Below are 26124 nucleotides of genomic sequence, written 5' to 3'. Positions count from 1 at the left end.
CCATTGTGAAAAAAAAACCAAAACAGCTTGGTTGAGCAGAGAGATCTGTGTGGACATCCAAAAGAAGAGGAATGTCTACGAGCTTTGGAAGAAGCGGCAGGCATCTTGGGTGGACTACAGGGAAGAAGTGAGATCGTCTAGAGGAAAAATCAGGAGGGCTAAAGCCCAACTAGAACTCAGACTGGACAATTCTGTGAAAGATAATAAAAGATCTTTCTACAAACACATCAATAGTAAAGGAGGACCAGGGAGACCACTCACAAGTCTATGGGGCCAGATGGGATACACCCAAGGGTATGGAGGGAGCTGGCGGATGTGCTGGCCAAACCCCTTTCCATCTTCTACCAGCAGTCCTGAAAGACTGGGAAGTTCCACTTGACTGGAGGCTGGCTGATGTTGTGCCCATTTCCAAGAAAGATTGGAAAGAGGACCCAGGAAACTACAAGCCTATCAGCCTCACCTCAGTGCTGGGGAAAGTCATGGAACAGGTGATCTTGAGTCCTATCATACAGCATAAGCAAGATAACTGGGTGATCAAGCCCAGTCAACATGGGTTCATGAAAGGCAGTTCTTGCCAAACTAACCTGATCGCCTTCTATGACAAAGTGACCTGCTTACTGGATGAGGGAAAGGCTGTGGATGTATCTTCCTGGACTTCAGTAAAGCCTTTGACACAGTTTCTCACAACATTCTGCTTAGGAAACTGTCAGCCTCTGGACAAACGCTCTCCTGGGTTGAAAACTGGTTGGATGGCCGGGCCGAAAGAGTGGTGGTAAATGGAGTTAACTCCAGCTGGAGGCCAGTCACAAGTGGTGTTCCCCAGGGCTCAGTGCTGGGTCCAGCCCTGTTCAGTGTCTTTATCAATGACCTGGATGAAGGCATTGAGTGCACCCTTAGCAAGTTTGTGGACGACACTAAGCTGGGAGGTAGTGTCGATCTAGCTGGAAGGTAGGGAGGGTCTCCAAAGGGATCTGAACAGGCTGGACCACTGGGCTGAGCCCAATGGCATGAAGTTTAACAAGGCCAAGTGCCGGGTCCTGCACTTGGGGCACAACAACCCTGTGCAGTGCTACAGACTAGGGGAAGAGTTACTAGAAAGCTGCCTGGAGGAGAAGGACCTGGGGGTGTTGGTTGACAGCTGACTGAACATGAGCCAGCAGTGTGCCCAGGTGGCCAAGAAGGCCAATGGCCTCTTGGCTTGTATCAGAAGTGGCGTGGCCAGCAGTTCCAGGGAGGTTATTCTCCCTCTGTACTCAGCACTGGTGAGACCGCTCCTTGTAATACTTGTTCTCCAGCCCTTCCACCAGCTTTGTCGCTCTTCTCTGGACACACTCCAGAGCCTCAACATCCTTCTTGTGGTGAGGGGCCCAGAACTGAACACAGTATTCAAGGAGCTGAATTCAAGCGGCTGAGGGAACTGGGGTTGTTTAGCCTGGAGAAGAGAAGGCTGAGGGGACACCTTAATGCTCTCTACAACTACCTGAAAAGAGGTTGTAGAGAGGAGGGAGATGGCCTCTTCTCTCAAGTAAGAGGTGATAGGACAAGGGGGAATGGCCTCATCTTCACTAAGGGTGGTCCAGACTGAATATCACGAAAAAAAATTTCACAGGAAGTGTCATCAGGCACTGGATCAGGCTGCCCAGGGAGGTGGTTGAGTCACCATCCCTGGAGGTATTTAAAAGATGGGTAGACGAGATGCTTAGGGACATGGTTTAGTGGCAGATAGGGATGGTTGGACTCCATGATCCAACAAGTCCTTTCCAGGCTGGTGATTCTATGATCTTAATAGAAATGCTTTACAATACTATGATACAGCATTGCACTTCCTAATCCTGCAGTAGGATAAAAGTTTAGGATTTATTATATATTGTAGATTGACATGCCGTAAGAATTTAAGACGTATATAATCAGCTGTCTTATATTAAGTAGTATATCCATCACAAAAAATCTCATGGAAGTTGTAACCTTTCACAGGGAAACACACTGAAAAACAATCACCTGCTATTGTTCTGACACATTTTTCAATGGAAGTGCCAAGATAAACTGAAGAAGATTGAGGCAGAACCTACAGTCAGTACCAGCTTGATATTTATCCCTGTACTGACAGTGACCAGGGTCATCCACCTCAGATGTCCCCTGACATCTGCTTTCATAGTGGTCACATACAGCACAAACTGAGACACCTTTTTTAACAAAGCATCAACTGGTGTAGCTTATTTCACTGTCAAGGAAGAGTAGGAGTCTACCCTGGTGGAAGCTCAGTTAGGTGGTTCTAATAGATCTACCAGCCACAGATACATGGCTCAGCCTTGCTGCAAAGCTGCGGTAAGGCTCTCTGCCCAGACAACAGAGAAGAGAATTTGGCCCACATTCTGTCAAGGATTTGAGGCTCCTCCATCTGAAATGATGTTAAATGCTGTTATTATATCACTATGCTAGCTGAGACTGTTCTTTGCTTGCTTGGATTGCAAAAGCAGATCTATAATTTGAGGGAAATCAAGCATTTTTAAAAATGATTCAGCTATAGATTCACTGAGGTGGGCTGTTCCAGAACAGCAGATAAAAACATGCATTTCATAAGCCTCCTATTACGTGGTTTAGTTGGGAAACCATATGGTAACTGAACAAAAGAGAAGTTTGAAATCTGCAGCCCCAAATAATAAAAGACAAGAAATTCAAAATTAAGAGTTACGTAGCTTTAATCACAGAGCCCTTCTGGCATACTAGGGGGGTGCAGGGCAGAAGCGATATGACCATGGCCAAGTGGGCTGAGAGCTGAAATCTCTCACCTTCATTGCTCATTTTGGGTTAAATGTTTTTAGCAGAGCTGTTGTATAGTCAATATAATAAAGGCTACTACAGTTTGCCAGCCTGTAGATAATTCCAGGGGGAATGGGAGTAGACAACAAGTCTGAACAAAGCCATAATCATAAGGATATCATTTCCCACAACTCTATTTAGCCAACACCGAAAACGTTGAAAGTATATTTGCATCCATTGCATCAAAAAAACACACTTTCTGTAAAGTAAATAAGCTGCAACTGGACAACTATGAGACACCATCTGAACTCCTGAATCAACATCTGTATTTTAGCAATACATACCACATCAAAGGGGAAAAAAACCCCAAAAACCAAATAGTGTTAGTAAGCAGAAGATAAGGGTACTGGTTTAAAATTTAATTGCAGCACCCAGATTCAGACTCTGGTACAGCTGTGTAAATGTAGAGAAATTCCATTTGCCTGTACCATTCTGCATAGACCTCCCAAGATCATGATTTGTGTTTGTTCTCCTGTCACTTCAAAAAAGAATGTGAGTGTTTGTATAGTGTCATTGAATTCATTGTACCCCTCCATCACTACTGTTTTCTAATGTGTAACCCCTGTTGCCTTTTTATATATGCAGTAAATATGTGAATTAATTTTACTGATCTCAATTCTGCTCAACAACTAGTGTTTCAGACACCACAAGCCATGCAGAACGTGACCCAATCACGATTGGAAGTTAGACCTTTGCAGAGAAATTAAAGGATCATTTACAAGAGTAAGAATATGGGTTAGTTTTGCAGAGTGATTGCTCCAGTGTACTTTATCTTCACTATTTTCCTGCTAGTGATATCCACAAAAAAAGTTCAAGGCACATACTTCATTAATAATTACTTAATGTTTTTTAGACCGAGTAGCCTTAGTAATCAAGCAGCATCCAACTCTCCTAGGAAATGCACAAGAACAGAACAAAAAACTCTTATTGCCCCAGGGATTTAAAATCTAAATAGATATTTCATGCATATCCATAGATATATACGATTATACAAAATGGCGACAGGATCCAGAAAATAGGGAATAGTATTGTTTGAATGCTGTGGAGCTTTGTTATTTTTCCCTAGTTTAGCTTTCCTTCTATGTACCTCAGGACTAGGAATGGTTTGCAATATACACATTATCTCTAGTGCAGAAGGAAAACGTCTTTTAAAAAACTTATTTCTTTTTTTTAAAAAATCAGTCAGTGTGTTTTTCTGGAAATTTCAAGTCATTATTTACCTTGAGTAGACCTGAAAATACACAAAGCAATACAAAACACGTACTAGTTACCCAAGAGGTACAACTCCTTTAAAATTGTTTCTAATGATGCAATTACTGGCATGACTAACTTTTTTATAACTCATTAGGTGCCTTTTTGGCACCAAGCCTATCTATTGGATAACTACATAGCTATGTAGTTTAACTTCTCTGGAGGAAAAGAGAACTGCTTTACCATTTCATATCTCCAAAATAGGAAGTCTTTAAGACCCAAAAGAGAAACAGATTGGCCCACAAGTGGTTTAGCTCAAGACCTTTAGCTCTTTTCCAACTTAAAAAAAAATAAATCTGCAATTAAAGTACAATATGGTCATCTAAAATTAGTAACAGAATAAAAGTCTCATTGATTCACAATAACAGTCCAACTCAGCTCATTTAGGTTTATCTTAGTATGGTAATATACTTCTGAGCAGAGATGCTGCAATGTACACTTATGCAACAATCTGCCCACAGGGGAAGTATTTTCTCAAGAACAGAGGCCTTTTGTCACTTAATAATATTACTTTAAGCGTAAGCTTTGATATTGACATGTCTATTGTCCATCTCACACCATAAAAATTGCCATGATCTTGGCTTTCATACTACTTAGCAACAGGATTTCACAGATATCTATATGTTAAGTTTTAAAGAGAAGCTCATTTTCTATTTTAAACACAGGGTCTTTCATATTTTCTCAGCCTTTCAGCCCATGACTTAGCCATTCAATGGGCAATCACAGGAAAAAATTGATAATGACCAAAAGTTTATTTTTATTTAATTATTACGTATTTGAGGCAATCATAGTAACACTTAACTCCTACTGGCTGCTTTTCTGAGAAAAAGCATGCTTTAAATAGTATTAAATCATTAGCCTAATTTTATAAATAGAATATCTGAGGCACATGGCTGATGAAGTTACTTATATAAACTTGGGCAGGGAACCAAGTCTGATTTGGGAGATCCAGGTTTTGTTCCCAAGTGTCAATCCAGAGTTCTGCTTACTGGATGCTACTTATTTCATTGGGGTCACTCAACTGACTGACTGCAAACTTGGACTGGATTTTACATGGCAAGAAAGGCAGACAAGACTGGTCTTCTTGGATATAATGTTCAGTATATTGGCAAAGATGATGTTATGATTTCTGGGCTTGAGCATGCTGAAACACACTTTAGATGCTAGGATTCAATCAGCACATCTTAATCTAAAGGCACTTTAAAAAAAGATGTACGTGCATTGATGATGTCATTATCAGTAATGCAGTGCTAAAGCCTTGTCTTTGCCATTGTAAAAAACTTAGATGGTGTTGATAAACAGAACATCTCCAGCTTACTCCTCTGGAATTTCATCAACTTCTCTCCCAGCGAAACTGATGTTTTGCAGTACTAGACAATAGCTATTTATCTAGGATTTGTGGTGGAATTTGAAAAGAAATGTCTGCACTTCCACTACTAAAGTGTAATACTTTTGGAAGGGTATTATTGAGAACACATCTACCACAGTCCATCACAGAGGTTCAGAAAAATCAGGAGACTTTCCAGAAAAAAAAAGGGAAGGAGATGAAAGAGCCTTTGTCATAGATGCAGGAGGAAATTCCTTCAGAAACCCAGGCTGTCAATGCCAATAGGATAAATGCAGTCATAATGGTTTCTAGCACAGGAACTTCTTGATCATAAAAACCTTATAAGGCAGGTCAAGGTTTGCTTAAGGTAACTGAGAAATGAAAACGTTCAAAAGCAGCATTGAACTGCCTACATCCTGGTTTCTTCCAGCAGCTGGATGGAAAATATGACTGAAACTAAAAATAAAATAAATAAAATACATGGAAAGATTTGTGTCATTCCTTTTCCCCTTCCTAATGAGACAGCACAATGCTGGGTTAGCATCATTTTCACACATAGGACTGAAAAAGGAGGACAGATCAAAACAGAATTCATATCACCTACCTCCACATCACTGAATCTCTCTCTTTAAACACAACAGTTTACAGCTAGGGGGAAAAAGGGGATTTGGCTAAAACAGGCTAATTTCATAACGACAGTCACTTTCCATTTGTTTTAATGTGCAACTTGTGAGCATAAGGACAAATAATACACAACCTCCATGGCTGGCTTGCTCCACAAGCTGCAATGAGGTGCACAAAACAAGCCAAGCTACCACATCTAACTACTGATACTCCAACCAAATACCAATGCCTTCCAAACATTAAGGTCCAGATACACAGGCAATTCCTGGCTAAGGATACTAAGGATACTACTACAGCAGGAAAACCTTCGCACACCTAAAAAAAAGTCTAATCAGAATTTAGCACTGCTTGGTTGTTGTTTATCATCTCTATTTCATCCTTTTACTGCTTAAATGTTGTTCAATTGCATGTACTTCCCAAACGACAGTCTATTAAAACTTCAGATCTCCACCTCCACCAATTCTTTACACAGCTGGCAGAAGATTTCAAGTGGAAGTGCAAAGTATGAACATTTTAGGAGCAATAAGCATTTTTTTCTGGTGTGAATCAGTCAATGAAGTCAAATTTCTGCAGTAAAATGAAGCATTCAAAAAAAGAAAACAATATATATATTGCAAATTGATACGGGACAGTTTAGGAAAGTAACACACACTTTATAACCTCTCATGTATGAGCAGCTGCTTCCAGTATAGCCTGGTATCTAAGTGTAGTGGTTCTTTGGCACTAGTGTTAAATGTATGGCTAGTGAAAACCTTAGCAGTTAAGACAGATAACATCACATTCGGCATTCTCGCTGGTAGCAAAAGACTGAGCTTGGGTTGTAAAGTGCTCTGCAAGTGTTTTTCTTTTCCTGCCATTTCTGATGGGCCACAAGCATGGACATGCACCCCAACATTGTTGCAGCCCACAGGCATGACACAAGCCTTCCGAAACACGCTCTCTTTCCGCGAGAGGCTTAGCCAGCAAATGCAGCTTTACAGTATCCACCAATTTCTCTAAATTTAAAAAGGAACTCTCCAACCACAACAGATTCCTCCTTGTACATTTTGTTAAGTGTGTATCATACCTTTTGGATACTCCAAGTTCAAATAAACCCACAAATACAAAGTTAAACCTTACATAAAAAGGCCAGTAATGGCATGCTATAGCAAGAAAGGAAGGCATGCCACAACGTGATTCTGATTTTCTGCCCTTGAACTCTTGAATTAATTATAACAAATTACAGGGAGCCCCACTACAATTTATAAGCACAACAAAACTCCTTTAAAACCACCTATAATTTTATCAGAGTTAATCCAAATACCTAAAGAATTATACAGCGCAAAACACCAACATGCCTTTTAGAGTAGAAAAAGAAAGGGGGGAAAGCCATATTCTCTTGACTTACAAGCCCTCTCTCTCAGCATACGCTATGTTTGGTCTCTGCAAGCTGAAGCCAGCAAAGCCAAGCCCCAGTGACACCAGCATAGCCTTCATCTTTATAAATACTGGAGTGGGTTTGCAAAAGTAAAGCTAAACAATCAAAATCATACAGAGCAAAGAAATCTGCATTTTCAGCTGAAAACCAACATTCAATGCAAGTATAAATACTACGTGGAAACACCAAAATAAAACATTTGTGAGTGAAGAGTTCATTAGCCACACATCTTTGAAAAAAAGCCACATATCCATCTGGACTAGGTTTTAAGCAGAAACTAAAAGTGCTGTTGTTCAACATGGCAATCCTGTTGAAATCAGACTACTCAATAGTTAAGCCTAAATATATGCTCCACCATGTGCTCATGTCTCCTGAATTAAGCGAAACACTTTCATTTTTGGTCATTAAAAAAAAAAGCAGAACTGAGTCAGGGAGGTAAACGAAGGTAGCAATGCTACATTCTGCTTTTCGTACGCAGATGTTAAACGCTGTAGAAGATGAACAGTATTCTTCTACGCTATCACAAACAACAACAACAAAAAAAATCACAGTGAGAAAATAGAAGTCTTGTAGGATGCAACTTCCTGTAATGGTGCTAACTGGACTGCCTCTTCACCAGCAGGGTCCACAGGTCAAATTGATATCCAAGCCTGTCAGAAAAGTTCCTCTTGCTAAACTTCCTTCAGCCTTTTGTGCAGTCTGCTAGAATAAAATATCAGTACTCAGCGGTGGGGGGTTTTGAATGCAAAGCCACAAGGGCTCATACAACTGCTGCCTCTACCTTCACCTTCTTACTATCATAGGATTTCCATACAGGGTCCCAGGGATCTTTCTCCTCACCCTGGTTTATGTGTGCCAGATGCTGCTATTGCTCTGGTGCAGAACTTTGAGTTACTAGGGCTTTTGCGTACAAAGCTACCATCTTGCTCCATAGCAAAATCAGAAGGACCGCTCTACAGAGTACCACCCTATCACTTCGCAGAGCAGTTCTACCAGCCAACAGCCCTCTTTTGCTGCATGACACAAAACAAACTCCAACTGCAAATAAGAGCTTCAACAACATATAGGCTCCACCTATATATAGGTCCTCAATCATACGACATGTCATGCAGCCCATGTGTCATTTCCCACTTAATTAGTGACAACCCCAGAACATCAAGTCCCACACACAGAGAGCAACTCATGCCCCCAGATCCTTGGATGGCATAAAAATAATGGTAGTTGTGAAGATCCATCCTCACAAAGATGCGAAATGGAAAGATGAGCCATGGCTGTATGTATGCTTTAGACTATTAAACCTCACACAGAAAGGAGCACCAAAAAAACTGTTGGTTTTTCCCAATTTAGAATCAGGTAAGATTTCAGTAAAAATGAGATTAGACCCCAAAAAGTTAATAACAGCTTAGATTTACTTCCTTAGATTATGTGCTGACTCAGTTCAAAATATGCTGTTTCTTGCCCAGAAAAGAAAATGCAGCCAACCTTCAAGCTGCCTCCACTGTGGGAAAAAGTGGTTTAAGTTACATATGGAAGCAATATGAGTCAACAGTTTAAAAATTCTCCTGGTAGCCAGCCAGGTTAATGGCCAGGCAGGTTAGAATATCATGCTGAAAAAATGTGGTGAGTTAACCAGAACATATGTATGCTCTAGCTCATATTCTGCAAGACTGAAAATAAATAGATAACACTCTTTAAAAACAGGGCGAAGCACAGGCATAACTCTAAACTATTCTTTGGACACAATGAAAAAAACATGAAAAAGGTCCAACTGTTCCATGCTCCATCCCCGCCTCCATTATGGTAGCTGGAGTAATAAAACGTGCCACATACACCCCATAAACCCTGTCACATTTTTCAATATATATTTTAAATATTATCCTCCAGTAGTGCTCTAAACTCAGCAATGACTGACATCCACCAGCCTTTTCTCATTAAATGTACACTGATGCAAAAGTTGAACACAGTGAACACATACCGGTGAACAATCACTATGCGTATGTAAATATCCAGCACATCATAAAAGGATTAACCAATCCTGTGTATGCAGAGCATCAAGCAGGTGTACTCAAGTGTTACTTTATTCAAAGAGCAAATGAATACATTCAAACTCACAGAACGTATGCTTCACCTGAACTTTACAAAATAAAAATGATAAAAAAAAAGCTCCAGTAGCCTGCAATAAAAACTTGTTCATGAATTTACGGAACTCATTCAAAAAAAACCTATCAGTAAAACCTTTATGTAGTATCCCAGCCTCTCATAATAAATGTCTGAGAAAGCTCTATTTAGTGGAATTTTACCTTGTACGGAGATAAAATCCAGACTATTCACTACTACCTTTTACAGCAATCTGCCCTGGCAATATGACAACACTGCTTGAAATGTCACTGCTTGAAATTTGCCACCTATCTATAGGCTATGATTACAATAGCTCATATTCCAATGAAAAGACTGTTGAAGCACCTATATTGGCACTCACTGCTAGCAGAAAACAGGAAAACTCAGGTTGTTTCCATCTCCCAAAGTGCTTGGTGACCTTACTGTTTTCACAGGAATTGTTGAAAACAGTTACCTCATGCATTAGTAAATAATGCAATAAAACTATGGCCCACAAAGTTCTAATGTCCTGGTGAATGCAAGCCTACAAAACTGAACACAGCTCTGATAACAACAGGATGTTGCCAGAAAAATATGTGAATCAGTGCCCTGTTAGGTGGGTGAAGTAGATCCCATTTCATGAAATGAATAATTATTCTTTGTAAAAGCTGCAAAAACAGCTGCCAAAGATAAAACAGTGAACCAGTAAACATCTCACTGCACAGGAATCTGCCATCTTCTAACACTGAGATTTCTGCCAAATTCTTGTTGAGGTTTTCAGCTGCATGAGGGCTTCCACACAAATGCTTCTTTTAAATACAATCAGAGACTGCAGGATTGTACTGACATCCAATTGCAGCTCCTGTAGCTTTAAACTCTGCCAGCGAGGCAAAAAATATTAAAGGTATTCAGCTCCCTGAAAAGGGTATGCTTAGAACTAGTTTTCATGGTTTGTGTCCCAGATATAAGAAAAGGGAAAAAGCTTGCTCCAGCCTGCAGTACAACCGTCAAAATTCACTAAATTTAACTGAAGACTGGCAACACTGCTGTAACTAAGATTTCCACTGCTTATTGAATTCTCAAAATTTAAAAAGCAGTCAGAAACCCCAATGAAAAAGCATAGGCCTGTTTGCTCACAAGTCACTGCTACTGGCTTGGTCCCCTTCTGACACTGTAGCCAAATTTCAGACATCTATCTGGGCCTTCTAAATAAAAGACCAGTGAGTTGCAGTTTCCTTTTCAAAACATGCAGTAGAAAAGAGAGAATTAATCACCTGCGGAAAGCAATGCACAACAGAGGAATCCTGAATCATGCTGTAGAAACACCCATTTCTTCTCAATGTTTACACACTAAGTCTAGAGCAACCTCAATTCTTGAGGCTTTATCAGGAGAAACTACATGACTGAGGTAGTATTGGTCTGTGTCATGAAGAGTTTAAGCAGTATATCCCATAGGAGTCTACCCTTCCCTAAGGAGAAACAGCTAGTCACTGCTACTGCATCACATGGGAAGATAAACAGGAGAATACTAGCCCGAGTCTAAGTAACATACTCATCCATCAAAAACAATGCCTTAAACTACACTGGGAGGCAAGTCAGAAGCAGCATACCAAGCTACGAGGCACACCATAATATTCACTGTACACACAGTGCTCCTTAATGAATGGGCAACATAACTCTGCAATGATATACAGTGCTACTACACCTTAGGGGGAAAAAAAGGCAGTCAAGCACTTTGCAGTAGTCTAAATGACAAAGGCAGCAAGTGGCAGAGTTAATAGATTAGAAGAGGAATGATCCTTTTCATCTTCATTTGAGGAGATGAATAAAGGTTAATGGACATTTTCGTGACTCAAGCAGCTAAGGATGACAAGCATTTTCCATTTTTCTTATCCTTTCTCCTGTAAACAAAAAAATTGATGAGAGTATCTTCTTTTCTCTGGAAAGCAAAATCATTCCATGACAGTAACTACCTCAAGAGCTACTATATCAAAATTTCACAGAACAAGAAAAGAACAGACATTATGAATTTAGTAATTTTAAGAATAACTCTCTAAGTCCTCACTGTCAGCCGTAAGAGAGAAATTAGAAATAGATATTTGCTGAAATAACTCACTCCTTTCTTCTGCCTTTATTGTTTATGTGACAAATAATTTCATAAACATGTACACTGCTTTCACTGCAAAAAAGCTTTGCCTATTGAGACCCTACTGCAATAGGTCAGAACCAAGCTCTGAAAGGCTGGCAAGGCCTTGGCAGGGCAATTGCAAGTGAAGTGGATGATAAATTGCTCCTCCTTCTTAAATAACCAAGTGTCATTTGGTCTTTACTTTGAACTTGCCTCATTTTATGCAAATGTTCTTTCTAGTTTATGGGTAACAAGATTTTATTTTTTCCCCCTTTCTTCTCAATTAAAGAAGCAAAAAGAAACAGTTCTAGCAGCAGCATGTCTCGTTTGATACTAGAACACCATAGGACTGTTTATTTTCATGCAACTGTATTAACATGTGGGCTATTTTTAGGCTATCAAATTACTTGTTGCATCTCTTCCATGCTGCTACAAACCAAGTCCTCTGCTCTGTGCAACCTACCAGTTCAGAGGGATGCCTACAAATACAATATTAACACTGATGTAATGTAACAACACACCAACAAACCAGAACTGCATCCGCTGCACACTTAGCAAGTGCTTCCAGACCCTAAATACTCATACTTGTGGCCAACCCTACTGGGAGACACCACTAACACCATCCAGCAGATCTGAATCAAGCCCTTTAATGCAGTTTGAGACCACTGGAAACACTGAAAAGACAATAAAATGGATGTCATGAAATGCTGCCAATTTTTCAGCACATAGTAGCATCCCCATTAGAAAACAATATTGTCCTTACACATTTTTTTAAATATTTTAACTGCTGCATAGCAAAGTTAAGGAAGTACCTTCCTCCCACCACTACTGCTGTTCCAGGAATATTTCATCAACTACAATTAGCTCTTCTCAGTGCTCTTTGTGACACCAATATTAGATGAAACAAATGGTAAAAGAGATTTTTAAAATGGTACCTTAGCTTTAAAGAAGTTTACTACTTCATTCCTCAATTTAGTGACAGTAAAGTTAGTTCAAATTACCTTTTCATGCAATGCAGGACATCATGACATCTGAATGAAAGGAGCTATTCTGCCTTACAAGAAAAGGAAAAAAAATTCCTTTACTTCCTTTTAGTTCTGCCTGCCTGGTTTAAGATGATGAAAATACAGTAACGACCTTCAAGAAACAAAATCCATCAAAACTGATCCTATTGAGAGTCATTCCGAGAGCCACCACAGCAAAAGCTTCTTCATTAACTTTAGAAAACCCTCCCAATGAAGCTCAGTCTTTGCGTCAGAAAGAAAGCAACAAAGGCAGCAGAGAATCCCCTATCACGGTGATGGCAGTGTGCTTCCTTCCATCAGGAAACATCAGACTTGAAGTTCAAGTCTACAGAATATTACTTCTGCTTAGAAATGAAACTGTAATAAAGCAAAGTCTGGTTTTTGTTTATCATTTTTTATCTCTACATCCTATCTAAGCCTGTTAGTCCTTGGGTGTAAATAGCTAGGCAGAAGGTTTACTGCAGAGTCTTCAAGAGCAAGTAGATCTACCTGGGCCACGTTATTAAATATGGCTTCGTCTGACAAATCCTCCAGCCATGTAAGCAGAAACTTACTATGCATACGCTCATCCTCTCACCTTAAGACAGTCTACAGTTCAAAGAACGAAGGACCCAACTTTCCACTTCATTCCAAAAAGTCGCAGTTTTCATGAAGTTGCTCTACTGCCAATTACAGTAAGATTTACAATAATTTTTCACCGCTATTTAAGACAACCTGCTACAAACACATAACAAGAAAAAGGAGACATGTTCAGATCATACAAGTAGACTTTAAATTGGTTTTCCATAAACACAAACACACAAAATAGGTAGTTTACAATACGCAACCATATGTGTGTGTGGCACTGAGAAATTTAACAGGGAAACCCAAGGGCCGAGAGGGATTTAAACAGAACTGATCCACATGGGAGAAGTGTTTATCACCAGCAGCAGTGAGGACAGCTTCCTCAGAGGCTGAGAAACAAAAAAACCGTCAGCGTGACTCATCCAAACACACAGCTTCATACATAAAGCAAGTTCTTCACTGATAAAAACAGAAGGCCAGATTTCTAGCCTCAGCACCATTTCAACTGTCAGATCTCACAGAACAAACATATAGAACACTCAAAAGGTCTTCCTTTCCTTGCAAGAAGGCAGAAGGCACTCTCTCTGCATCAGAAGTTGGTTATACTTCCAAAGCAAGTGTCAAAATGCTTCATTTATTTCCTTCTATTTAAGGATCATAAAATGCCCTAAGTGCCAGGTTCAAACAGTCTCATGTATGTTCAGCTCTTCTTTCTGGAATTAAGGTTCAATCCTCACTGAGCTATGCAATTCAAGACATTTAACCATGGTGATTTGCAGCTGTGTTGTCATAGGCAGTTGCTTCCTCTTGTGACCAGGAATGGGACACAAGGAAATGAAGCTGCATCAGGGGAAGTTCAGATTGGACATTAGGAAAAGGTTCTCCATTGAGAGGGTGGTCAGCCACTAGAACAGGCTCCCCAGGGAAGTGGTCACAGCACCAAGCCTGTCAAGAGTTCAGGAAGCATCCAGACAGTGCTTTTAGTCATCTGATTCTGTTTTAGGCAGTCCTGCACAAAGGAGGACTCCTCCAGGGAGTTGAACCCTGTGATTCTTTTAAGTCCCTTCCAACTTGAGTTATTCTATGATTCCTCCTCCATCTTGCTGCACGTACCTGCATTTTCTATCCATCTAGTCCCTTCTGCACTTCTGAAATGGGTGCATAATTACTATACTGTCAGCTCTGACGTGTCATGGGCCATCAGTCCCCTTCAAAACCATGCAAATATTCAATAGAATCATAAAATGGTTTTGGTTGGAAAAGACCTTTAAGCCATCGATCCAGCCCTGCTAAGTCCGCCACTAGGCCATGTCCCCAAGTACATCATCTACTCATGTTTTAAACACCTCCAGGGATGGTGACTCAATGACCTCCCTGAGCAGCCTGTTCCAGTGCTTGAGAAATGATACTTCTTTATTTAGTAAAGCCAGGTGCTCTTTTTCCTTCTCATTTTTAAAAGCCATAGAATACTTGAAGTCATACCTCTCATTCCTATGTTTCCTTACAGTGCTACAAACCTAGTTTGAGTTTTGTTCTGAATATCTAAGAAAATCCCAGTCTAAAATTCATACCATTACCTCATTTCAAGACCTGCAATTTTAGGGAAAATCCTAACATACTCAAAAATCATAAGTATGGACAGAAAAATTGTTACATCATTCTATCCAGGTGCATAATTTTCAGAAAAAAATCTGAATAATTTCTGGTTCCCAACTATGATAAAACCCATCCACATTCTTCACCTCTCAGCAGGAGTCAGCAGCAAGAGCAGCTCTGCATTCAGTGCAAGCTCAAACTATCAACCGACATACAGCTTCAGTATCTCCAAAAGCACAGCCCAGGTGGAAAGGAAAGAAACATACAACGTGCTTTTTCCCAAGTGCATATGCCTCCACCAGCATGATAGGCACGGAAGGATTAAAGCTGGTCTGCCTGAAACCAGAAAGGAAGCTCCAGCATTTTGTGTAAATGGTGCATCTTTATCAGGTGAGAAGAGTAGAAACTCAAAGTGTAACCTCTGTTACTGTTTAAAAGGACCCAATAAAAAGTCTAGAGTACTCTATAAGTATCTGTTCTACTAAAACCAAACATGCAAATAGTTCCCAGCAGGACAGCGATATGTAAGAACACGTGACTAAACCCCAGAATATAAAATAATACTTATTTCCTCATGATCAGCTGTAAATCTGATACTGCCTAATGCCAAGACATTCCTGTTACAACACTTCTAACCATCACAGCCACTGCCTTCAAAACACACTAAAGCAAGGATGCAGCCTGAATGCTGTATTTATAGTTATGCAACACTTTTTTTTAGAGTTGCTACATACGTACTACCCAACCACACACATGAAAACACATTCACTTTCTGGTCTAAAAGCACAGTATAATGTAATAGATTAGATCTAACCATCAACAATTTCTTAAAATATCTGGCACAAAGAGTTCAGCTTTCAATAACCAACACACAGAGAACAAGCTCCCCATTCACTGAAGAAAGTCAGCTGGGAGAAGGGTTTGCCCTCCTCAGCAAATTATTTTATAAACAGGGAATTAATGTTGAATCTTAGGTCTGCCTGGAAGGAGTTCTTATTTTTTAAGTCAAAGTTTAAACATCCACCGAAATACACATCCAAAAAGAACTAACTCAATAATATTACTGAAAAGCAAAACAACACATATGCTTAATATGAACACAAGAAGACCCAAGCAAATATTGCACATTATTTGTTGTTGCTGTCCTCTAAAAACAACATAAAGCTAATTAAGTATCAGCTTGTTTACAACGAGGCAGGCTACAAGCCTAATGTGTGTTTATTATGCAGCTGTAGCCACTAATATTAAAAAAGCCTAATAATTAAAACAAAATAATAAAACCATCAAAGGAGCACCAAAATGCAAATACCTCAGACTGTCTAAGCCTGGGTGGCCACCCAGGGCTCTTAAGATTCATCCAGCTTGCAAGTAGTTCCAGAGCTGCTGCCCTGCCTGGGCTACATGAGCTCCTAAACAGGAGCGGGGGTGGCTGAGAGCATTGCTGTCTAGTTCCTAATTCCTGCAGCTGGAAGAAAAGAAAAAAAGAGCTTATCTTTCTCCCAGTCCTAGGCAATATAGTATGCAGTTCCAGTCATGAGACAATCAGCACTGGGACCACGATCAGGACCAGAACCTGCAGAATCAGGCAGGCTGGCCACCACAGTCTGAAACAAAACAGGATTCTGTTTCAGTAGAACTTTCTTTCCCTCCCATCAATTTATAACATTCCAGCTCCAGAGTTTCTGCTGCTTTCCCTGAGAGACCCCATCACTGTGTCTCATGAATGTTTACATTGGTACTTGTCCTAACTCTTCTTTTACTGTGTTTCACAATACAGCACCTACCTACAGCACTGTATATTAGCTATTTAGCTAAAAAAGAAAGAAATAGAACTACCACATATAGGTCTGTTGGCACCCCATGCCACTTCACAGTTGTTCCTCAATATTCGCCTTTAAAAGAGGCGAATTCATTCATTCAATAGAACTTCCATGTATGGTAGTGACTATCTTAGTTCATGTGAAAAAATTAAAATTACAGTCCATTGACTTATAGCTCTTTATAAAACAGAAATATGATATGTATAAAATATATATAATTGTAAAGTTGGAAATGTTCTGTTAGAACAAAGGAGCTACACAAGGATCCAGCCCAATATAATGAAAAAAGAGAAGCCAAGAGAGACTTCCTAACTGGAAATAGTGAAAAACATGAAACTGTTCTCATCATTAATATCATATTTCTGTTGAAGAGAATAGTCTTGCTTCTTAGTGAAGAGGTGCATCACCCTTCCAGCTGGGCAAGCCACATAGCTCTTTCTAGTGCCAAGAAAGGGCTATGTGTCATGGCCTTACTTACATGGTGTGAAAAGAGCTGCTCTGTAAGCATGGCACAGCTGACCAGCACACAAACTGTAGTTATGACATTTTCCAGAAAAGAGAGCAATAAGAGACTGGTTGCATTAATTTCTCTGGAAGGTACGTAGCTTCCAGAAACCATCTCTCCAAGAGCAGACACACTCTTAAAACATGTGCAGGGAAGAATACTGTAAACATGGAATGATGAAGGTTCTTGGCAAGAGCTAAATTTGGACAAGGCAGTAAGGCTTCCGCTGCCTGAAAACCAAACTTTTTTCCACCCCGTTACACCAGCAATACTGACTGGTTAAATCCTGATTTAAATCTCCAAGTGTGAGAGACCAGACTCTGGCCTTTTGTTTCTTAAATACCCCACCTTCCTACTTCATGTACATCACTTGACTCTTGTTCGTTTGCTGACTCAACCAACTTAACCACACATCTCTTTTCTCCTCCTATCCTGCAGGATATTTCTCTGTAATTTCATTGAAAAAAGATATTTTTAATGTTGCTGAATTTTTAAGAACCATTGGCATTAAAAAAACAATCTTATGGGTCTACCAGAGGTTATTAACAACCATGACCATTCAACCTATCACAGCCCATCATTTCAGGCAAGCACAGTCAAGGCTGTCCTGAACTCAGACGGTACATGTTGTGCTGTTTTTTTCTGACACACTGTGATATAAAAAATGACGATTGTGGACAATGAAGTGACCACAGTGCTCAAATCAATTGTCATTAACTGAAGGGTAGACATGGATATTTCTCAAACTGCAACAAGCTGCAGGTGTGACCAAGCATGAAAAGCAAAGCAGCTTCATGCATCTTATAACCTTAACAGCCAAGAGAGTTCCACATCACTGAGCTTGCCACAAAACCAGGCTGGCACAGGAGGATATGTGATATCCAGCCTAATATGGCAATTAAAAGCACCACATAAAGACAGCAGTGACTGGTACAAAACTCCAGCTGATTGTACTTGTATTAAAAGCTAGCAACACAGGAGGATGTGAAACTCTAGCTTGCTCCAAGAATGAAAAGCAAAGCAGACTAAAAGCAAAGATAAGCTCAAGTAGGTGAGACATTTAAGGAAGACTTTTTTTGACAGGAAGGAAAAAAGGTCTACATTTAAAAAAAAAAAAAGGTAAATTTGGCAGAAGATTTTTCCCTGTAAATATGAAGCAGTCAAACACTTTTTTTCCTCTGTACTTTTTTCTCACATGCTTTGAAAAAATGCATACAGTCTTAGAGTCTGTAGGTCTGTATATTTTAAAGCCTCCATTTAAAAATTCTTCACTTAACACTTGAAAAAAAATAAAGAAAGGAAAAGGAGGAGAATAGTGAAGAAGAAATATTTCCTTAAAAGACAAACAGAATAAAAGAGCTAGAAGTAATGGTGACGAAAAGGGTAAGAGGAAATAAATGTTCAGTAACCTAAAAGGAGGATAAGTTTGATGCTGATTTTTCACAGGTCCTCTGGAAAAGAGGTCTGGAAGCCACAGGCTCTAATTTTCCACCTGCAAATAGAGTAACTCCTACACTTTGCAGGTGCAGCCATTCCATTCCAAACACTCCATGTTTTCTTTCACAGGAAACCTGTGTACAGCATGTTCTTTGGGGAAAATGCAGAGCTTGACGGCTGAACTTTGGGCAGAGGTCCAGTGCAGCACAAGGCAAATCCTGGAATATGCCGCTCCCTACACAGTTGTGCATACTGGTGCCACTGTGCACAGCACTATAGGGACCCAGCTCCACTAGTGCCACCCAATCTAGGAAGTGCTCTTGTTTTTCAGGATTATGCCCCAGTCTGCAACACCATCCCGTATTACTGGACACAGAGCACACAGTAAGATACTGAAAGCTTCTTCCAAGAAACAAAAAAAGAAAACTAGACCACAGTACACCTTCATTCCTTTACAGGAGACACAGCAGTATCACATTTGAAGATAAAGATACTGTGGTGAGCAAAGCGTAACTTCAATTTTCTGCTAGAACTGGGAAAAAAAAGGCTATGGATTGTCTGATACTCCTGCAGAAAGCAGCATTGAACCCACATTTTCAGAAAGCCACAAGAGTGTGTGGGTTCTCTGTTTTTGGAACAAGAGCACAATGAAAGCAAGCTTGTTTACTTTACACACTGTACAAAGACTTATTTTTTTAAAAAATAAATGGTAGAAAGGATGTCTCCCCTCTGAGGAGTTAGCAGAAAAGAAAAGGCAGATTTATACCTCTAATCTATGCAAATATCTACTCTACAAGGCATCACAAAGACTGCTTTATATCAGACAGTATGCAGATCCCAGGTGCTTTAAATATGCCAAAAGCATGCACAGCATCTCCACCTGCAATAGCTCCTCACTCTGAGAGCAGCTGGATGACTAAAAAGAGGTTGTCTAAGTAGCCTTCCATGAAAAATGCTTTTTGCTAACATGCCAACCCCCACACTCCCACCCAAATGACTCCTGCTGTAGTTGCCATCAAGTCTAGAGCGCGTATTTTTGTTTGGTTGGATTTTTTTAGTTTGATGTATCTCAAATTTTTCTAGAAATTTTCAAACTATAGCAATTACAACATGGTGAAACTCCTACTGACTGATAACTTCTTTAAGAAAATATCATGGGGCTCTAATTCATAATTCCCCCTGGAAGATGTCTGTTGGACTGCTTGCAGGTAGAATGCCAGGACTAGAGGTGGGGGAGATGCAAGAGTCACTGAGATCTTGGAGGAGATAGGATTAAGATCAGGGCTAGGTACAGATGGGACCTTCGACCCAAGCCAAAAGAAACAGAGTAAAAAGAGCAGGGAAATAAGAGGACTAGAGAGTAGGAAATAGCTCTCCTAGGAAAAGTCTCAGTGCCAAAATTACAATGCTATTATGTTGAAAGGCAAGCATAGCGATAAGATTTATTTCATTTCCATTACTAGAGAGAAGAGGCAGATACTCTACAATTGGTGGGTACTTTCTATGTGTTTCCCTAGGACATCTACAGGAAGCTTCTGTCACAGGTCAAGAAACATAACTGTCCTGAAAATCTCATCATTCACATCCAAAATCACTAACCTAACAAGACTGTTAATATCCTGCTGGTGTATCATCCTGTCCCAATGCTCCACTTAACTTTGTCTGAGGAGGAAAAAAAACCCCACCACACCAGTAATGTTTGAATCTTTAAGCATCAGTTTTGTAAAAAAAGAAGCGAAGACCTGCAAGCTGCAGAGTCAGATCTTACACACTAAAATGATTAATGTGCGCCCAGAGTATTCTTCACCTCATCTTTTCTCGTTGGCTTTAAAGATCCCAAAGATCCCACAGGTCTTTCCTTCTTGTATTATCAGAAGTACTCTTACAAATTAACACCAGGCATCCCACAGTAAGTCATGACTGTGCTTGTGTTTATATGGCAGGTACCCGACGCTCTACAGGTCCTCAATAAATAGGTACATGGTCAACCCATTCACCCACTTGGTCACTCAATACCTATCCACACCTTTGAAATTATGAGGTCATTTGGGCACAAATTGGAATACAAAAAAATCCTTGTAAATATAAATGCCGCCTTCTTTATTGCAAGGGTGATTGAGCACTGGAACAGGTTTCCCAGAGAAGGTGTGGAGTCTCTTAATCCATCAAGATATTCAAAACCGAATGGGACAGATTCCTAGAGCAATCTCCTCTAGTTGACTCAGCTCTGAGCAGACAATTTCCAGAGGTACCGTCCAACCTCAACCGTTCTGCAACTCTGTGGTTAGCACTGCTACTTGCACTTTGCTTCAGCAAGTCAAGTGACACTCCCACATTGTTCCTCCGTAGGACAGCACTGACTTCTTATTAGATTACTATGTCACTTCTTTCCCAGCATGTTACATAGGAATAGGTTTCCGTAGTCTGTTCGCCACTGGGGGACAGAGCACTTGGAGTAGTGTTACTCACCCTTATTTCTGCATTCACATTTGACTTGTGCAATATAGGAAGTTACCAGGAAAACCACAAAGATGTCCTGACTACTACCAACATCTGCAGGCACCTAAAATCCAGGAGCTCGCAGGCATAATTAGCATTTCAGACTTCCAACAGTAATGATAAAATATAAAGATGTTGTGATTCGCACAAGGATCCCTCCTGTTAGTCCCAACTGCCAAAACCAGCAGAACACAACAGGGTCCACAGATTGTTTTAAAGAGTCAAATGGTCTTTCAAATAAAAATTATTAAGGAGCACTTCCTCAGAGCCACTGACCAACCTCCAAGTAATGCTCCTCTCAACCAAACAAACCTAAACACCTTGGACCATTTTCCCTCTTGGTGATGACGGCATATAAGGTGCAGGGGGCTGCAGCTGCTGGAAGCAGGGAAGAATATTCAGTTTGGGACAAATTTCTCAAAACCAGCTGTCAAGCCAAAGTCTAAAACCCTACAGACTAGAGGCAGAGAAAACCATCTTGGTAAACCAATCCCTTGTTTTTTGAATACTTGTGGATTATGTAAGTGTTTACTGAAGTATTCTCAGAAGCCTTTATCACCCTCAAGGAGTATTAATCAACTCTGGAAATTCTGGAGACTACAATTAACTAAAAGCCTGGACTGAGAGACAGGTTTCACTTCAAGTTCCAAACATGGCCAGGCAAGCTCAGGGCTGAAGATATTGCTCCCATGGGAAGGTTACAAAGGTAACAGGCTCACTGCTAGCAGTGCTGTCACTAGCATTGCAGCTTTATCCTTCAGTGATGGTTTTGTTTTGGGTCTGGGTTGGTTTGTTTGCAGTGGTTCTGCAGCTTTCCAGTAGAAGATGAGTGTCTGATCACGAGTTCTGCATTTAAGACAGATTTGTCATTTGTGCATAAATATAAGTCAAATACATAGGCACTGAGTGGCTGACTCTAATGCCTACCTCAGCATCACAGGCAAGTGTATCATGATCAAGCCTAATCCTAAAAGCTGCCAATTTCTCAATTTCAAAACAAATATTCAATCAATTTACTATGAGCCAACAAAGCTGTACAAAAACCCCACCATCTGTCTGTCTAATCCCACTTTAGACTAAGTCTCCTCCATCATTTGAAGAGTCCTCTATGTCCCCACCACTCATTGCTTCAAACATGACATTTATGGCATCCACCTAGAACTGCACAGTTGTAGGTTTGCTGCCATCACATCATCTACAGTGAAGCAATTCCACTTCAGGAAACAAACAAACAAAAATCTTAACAGGCTATTCTGTATCTGAGATCCATTCATAAATTGTTTGTTTTACTATGGACATTCAAGGAAACTTTAAGAGGCACTTGTAAGATGCTGCAGCTTATGTTATCATTCACTTCAGAAAGCAAAACAATTCAACAGCTGCTCCAATTGAGAGTGCTGTGGAGTTCAATTGTCACAGAAATGTTTTGTTATTACCAGCCTGGGCAGAATGAGCAAATACACCTCTGCAGGTGAGCTATGAATGAGCCATCAGCACTGCAGGCTGCAGCTTGAAGAGATAATAGCATCCAAGTTACTAAAGTGCTTCTTTGCACACAATAAGGCCAGGACTGGGCTGACAAATGCAAGCGACAGAACATTTCAGACATTCCAACTGCCTGTTAAATAATTCTGGAGGAAAAGGTATGAGGCTTCCCTCTCCCAATGCGTACGAAGAAGGAACACACAGATACAGACAAGCATTGATGTTTAATATAAACCCAGGGAAATTTAAGTTTTATGATGCTTTCAGTCCCGTTTGGCAAGAATTCTGCATATGCAGTAGCCAAGAGACTGCTTGATAGCTGTCATTTTAAGAAACAAATCTTTCACATTCTGCCAAAGTCAATTCTCCTGTTCAGTGTAATGAAAAAATCCTTAACATACACAATCTGCAATAAACAAAACAAAAAAAATTTAAATCCTGCACATCTTCTAACATTACAGCCACTCTTTTCCCACTTTTTTGACATGATGACCGTATGGTGACTTTCATGTTTGCCGCAAGAGAACATATTTTCAGTGAGGAGTCTTCAGTAGTCCTCACCCACTTATTCCAGGCTTTACCACGAGCTGAGCTGATTCAACTTTGCTCTAGATCAGATAAATTAAATAACTTTGGTCAAAAAGAAAACAAGCCCACCTCTTTCTGTGTGAAGTGGGCTTTTTTTCCTCTCTCTCTCTTTTTTTTTTTTTTAATTTAAATACAGCACAGATGTACAAAAAGCAGAGTGATGTGGTTTACAAGAATAGCCCCTCTGAACAGTTGCATTGTTACAACTGCAGCATGGGGCTTTGAATAAAAGAGGAATTCCCACTGAAGTTGTTTGCAAAGGTGCACCCTGGACTAATGCTTCAACAATTTTAATCCTTTTTGAAGCTTGAGGGGGAAAAACCATGAGTGGGATGATGCCAAAGTTCACTTTCAGCAAAGCACAAGTAGACATAAAAATAATAAACTAAAACTGTATATAGAGGTCCTTCATCTATGGCTTCCTTTTAATCAGTAGAAGATTACAGAAAAAGTGCGCGGTCACCACAGTCTCTTTTAAAACTTATGCCGGTTTTTAAACATCTATCTTTTATTCCCTTTTTGTTTCTGCAGTTAGTCACGTATAATAATTCACCAATATAGCTTTTTTTTCCCTCCCAAACAAATATAATCAAGTGGTGACTTCTCTCACTTTTTTTTCCCATTTTGACAATCAGGAAAGAAAGAACCAGATGATACCTAAGCAAATACTGAATGTCAGAAACAGAGCAACAGTCTGTTCCATCCCAGTTATATCACAACAGTGTGAACACAGGGAAACTACATACCTTGTTGCCTCCTGCTGCAGTCGGGAAACACTGGGCACATAGAACATTACCCCAAAGAAAAGCAAAGGCTCATTGGCAAATTTGTCCAGCTGCTTCTTCAGAGGCTTTTCCAGTTCAACCCAGCGGGCTTGCTGGCTCTTGCTGAGGAACGAAAGGCCGAAGTAGTGTGTCTAGATATAGAAACAAAATAGTGTCAGTTTACCTTTTTCAGCTAGATCACACATAATCAATGACACAAATGCAAATAAGAACAGATGGCACTGAGCAAGTTTTTCTCTATGCAAAATCAGATTAAGTATTTTTGTGTTGACCTTCTTCATTTTTAGGACAATCTTTAAGACAATAAATAAGCAATACTGCAATATAATACTCTTCATGGAGTACTACCTGCCCCTTACCATCTCTCCCAAATACATATTAAAGAGCTCTAGCTGACATTATGGCACAGATGACATAGATGATTTACAGGAAGCGTCTGAGTCTGTTTTCTTTTACACCTGTGTCTTGTGAACAGACAACAAACACTAAGTCTGGTTCAAAGCACAAAGGCTTCTTGAGACTTTGCATCATGGCCAATGCAGACAAAAGACAAGGACTCTTCCACTATAAAATAGAATACAAATCCACATGCATATGCCAAAATATATCTACTGATATAAGAACTGTTTACCCAACAAAGAAAATGTTTACTTTTTTTTTAATGCACTCACAAGGTTTTATGATGGACAAGTATTAAAATGTGCATCATACACACACAAGTTGTTTGCTCTACACTATTACAGAAATGATAGGTTAAAAACCTCAGCTATTTCCTATCCTGTGTAAATTTCAGTGGCTGTGGTACCTCCTGCATAAGCCACATGGGACTGTTCCTGTGGGGAAGCAATTAACAAGGAACAGTGTTCAGAACTAGTGTTTCGAACCTCTAAACTGTTATTAAGCAGCTGAAGCAATAGCAAATCCATCATGAAGGAGTCTACTGAAAAGCCTTTAAACCACTGTATGAAACACCTGATCTACCACTGCGGGCAAACACATGCTATAATAACAGTATGTACCACAATTAACAGATCAAAAGAAAAGGTGGAAAAAAGGTGTTCGTGTTTAGCAAAGGAACTAATCCAATAGTTTCCTTGAAATCTGACTGTAGCTCTAATGTGAACTTTGTATCAACATATTTGTCTTCAGTATTTCAGCTGACAGCACGTGGAGATTTCCAGCAGTCTTCAATATAAAATACCACTCTGTACTAACACTGGAATGAATGAAACAGAAACTGTGAGAACTTTTGTGGACACCAAGTAGACCTAGGATCCGAAAGTGAGTTCATTACTATTTCTGCACATTGCTCCCATTTTATTTCAATAAACTTTCTTGGGGTTTAATCCAATTAACTCCCTATTCAATGAAAGCTTTCCAGTATTTCCATAGATTAGATTAATCCTAAACAAATAAAAAATGTATTTTGTTGTTATAGGTTAACTTATCAGGACAACAATCACTCAACAGGCAGACACAATCCTTTGTACATAGTACCACATTTTAAATAAAGATGCTTGAGACAAAGAATAAGAAAAAACACTGTTTGCTGTTTTATTAAAAATTATTACAAATGAAAGCTTTAAGTACCATCCCTGGAGATATTTAAAAGATGTGTAGATTAAGTGCTCGGAGATACGATTTAGTAGTGGACTCAATGATCTCAAAGGTCTTTTCCAACCAAGCAATTCTATGATATTAAAAAAGTCTGGCCTATAAATAAAACCATCAAGATTTCACCAACCAGATTTCCCAGATGTTCATGCTTGTAATTATGAAATCCTCAAAAGAAGAAGACAAAATACATCCGTTACACTTTGCAAAAGCCACCATCAATAAGCTGTTTCCTTTTGGTAAGGATACTTCTCTGGAAACAATTGCACGTACCATGACTTAGCATACAACACAAGAGCAACTAGTGCAATGTCAAAAAAATAAAATGAGTAGAAACAAGCCAGCAGGGGCAACATCACTCCAACCATTTTATAGTTAAGGTCTTGCAAAGACTCTGAATTGGAGTACAGGTGTATTTACTTTAGGGTCTCACTACATTTATGTTTTCAGCTTTGGAGAATTCCCAGACTAGCATTTAGCTAAGGTGATAACTCATTCAGCTTGATTCCTCAATTAAGCCTGACAAACCTGCAGTACAGCTG

General features: G+C 39.8%; 1 protein-coding gene across 1 annotated transcript in view; it reads right to left on the bottom strand.

Annotated features, from left to right (window-relative positions):
* Positions 1-26124, bottom strand: part of PTPN14 (protein tyrosine phosphatase non-receptor type 14) — a 124756-nt gene that overhangs the window by 43621 nt on the left and 55011 nt on the right. Inside the window, exon 3 of the mRNA XM_069852812.1 lies at positions 23930-24099. Coding sequence (XP_069708913.1) covers positions 23930-24099 — 170 coding nt within the window. The remainder of the gene's footprint in view (positions 1-23929; positions 24100-26124) is intronic.

The sequence above is a fragment of the Phaenicophaeus curvirostris genome, chromosome 2 (assembly GCF_032191515.1).
Source record: "Phaenicophaeus curvirostris isolate KB17595 chromosome 2, BPBGC_Pcur_1.0, whole genome shotgun sequence".
NCBI classification, from domain to species: Eukaryota; Metazoa; Chordata; class Aves; order Cuculiformes; family Cuculidae; genus Phaenicophaeus; species Phaenicophaeus curvirostris.
The sequence above is the reverse complement of the archived record's forward strand: the minus strand, read 5'-3'. Positions and strand labels throughout refer to the sequence as shown.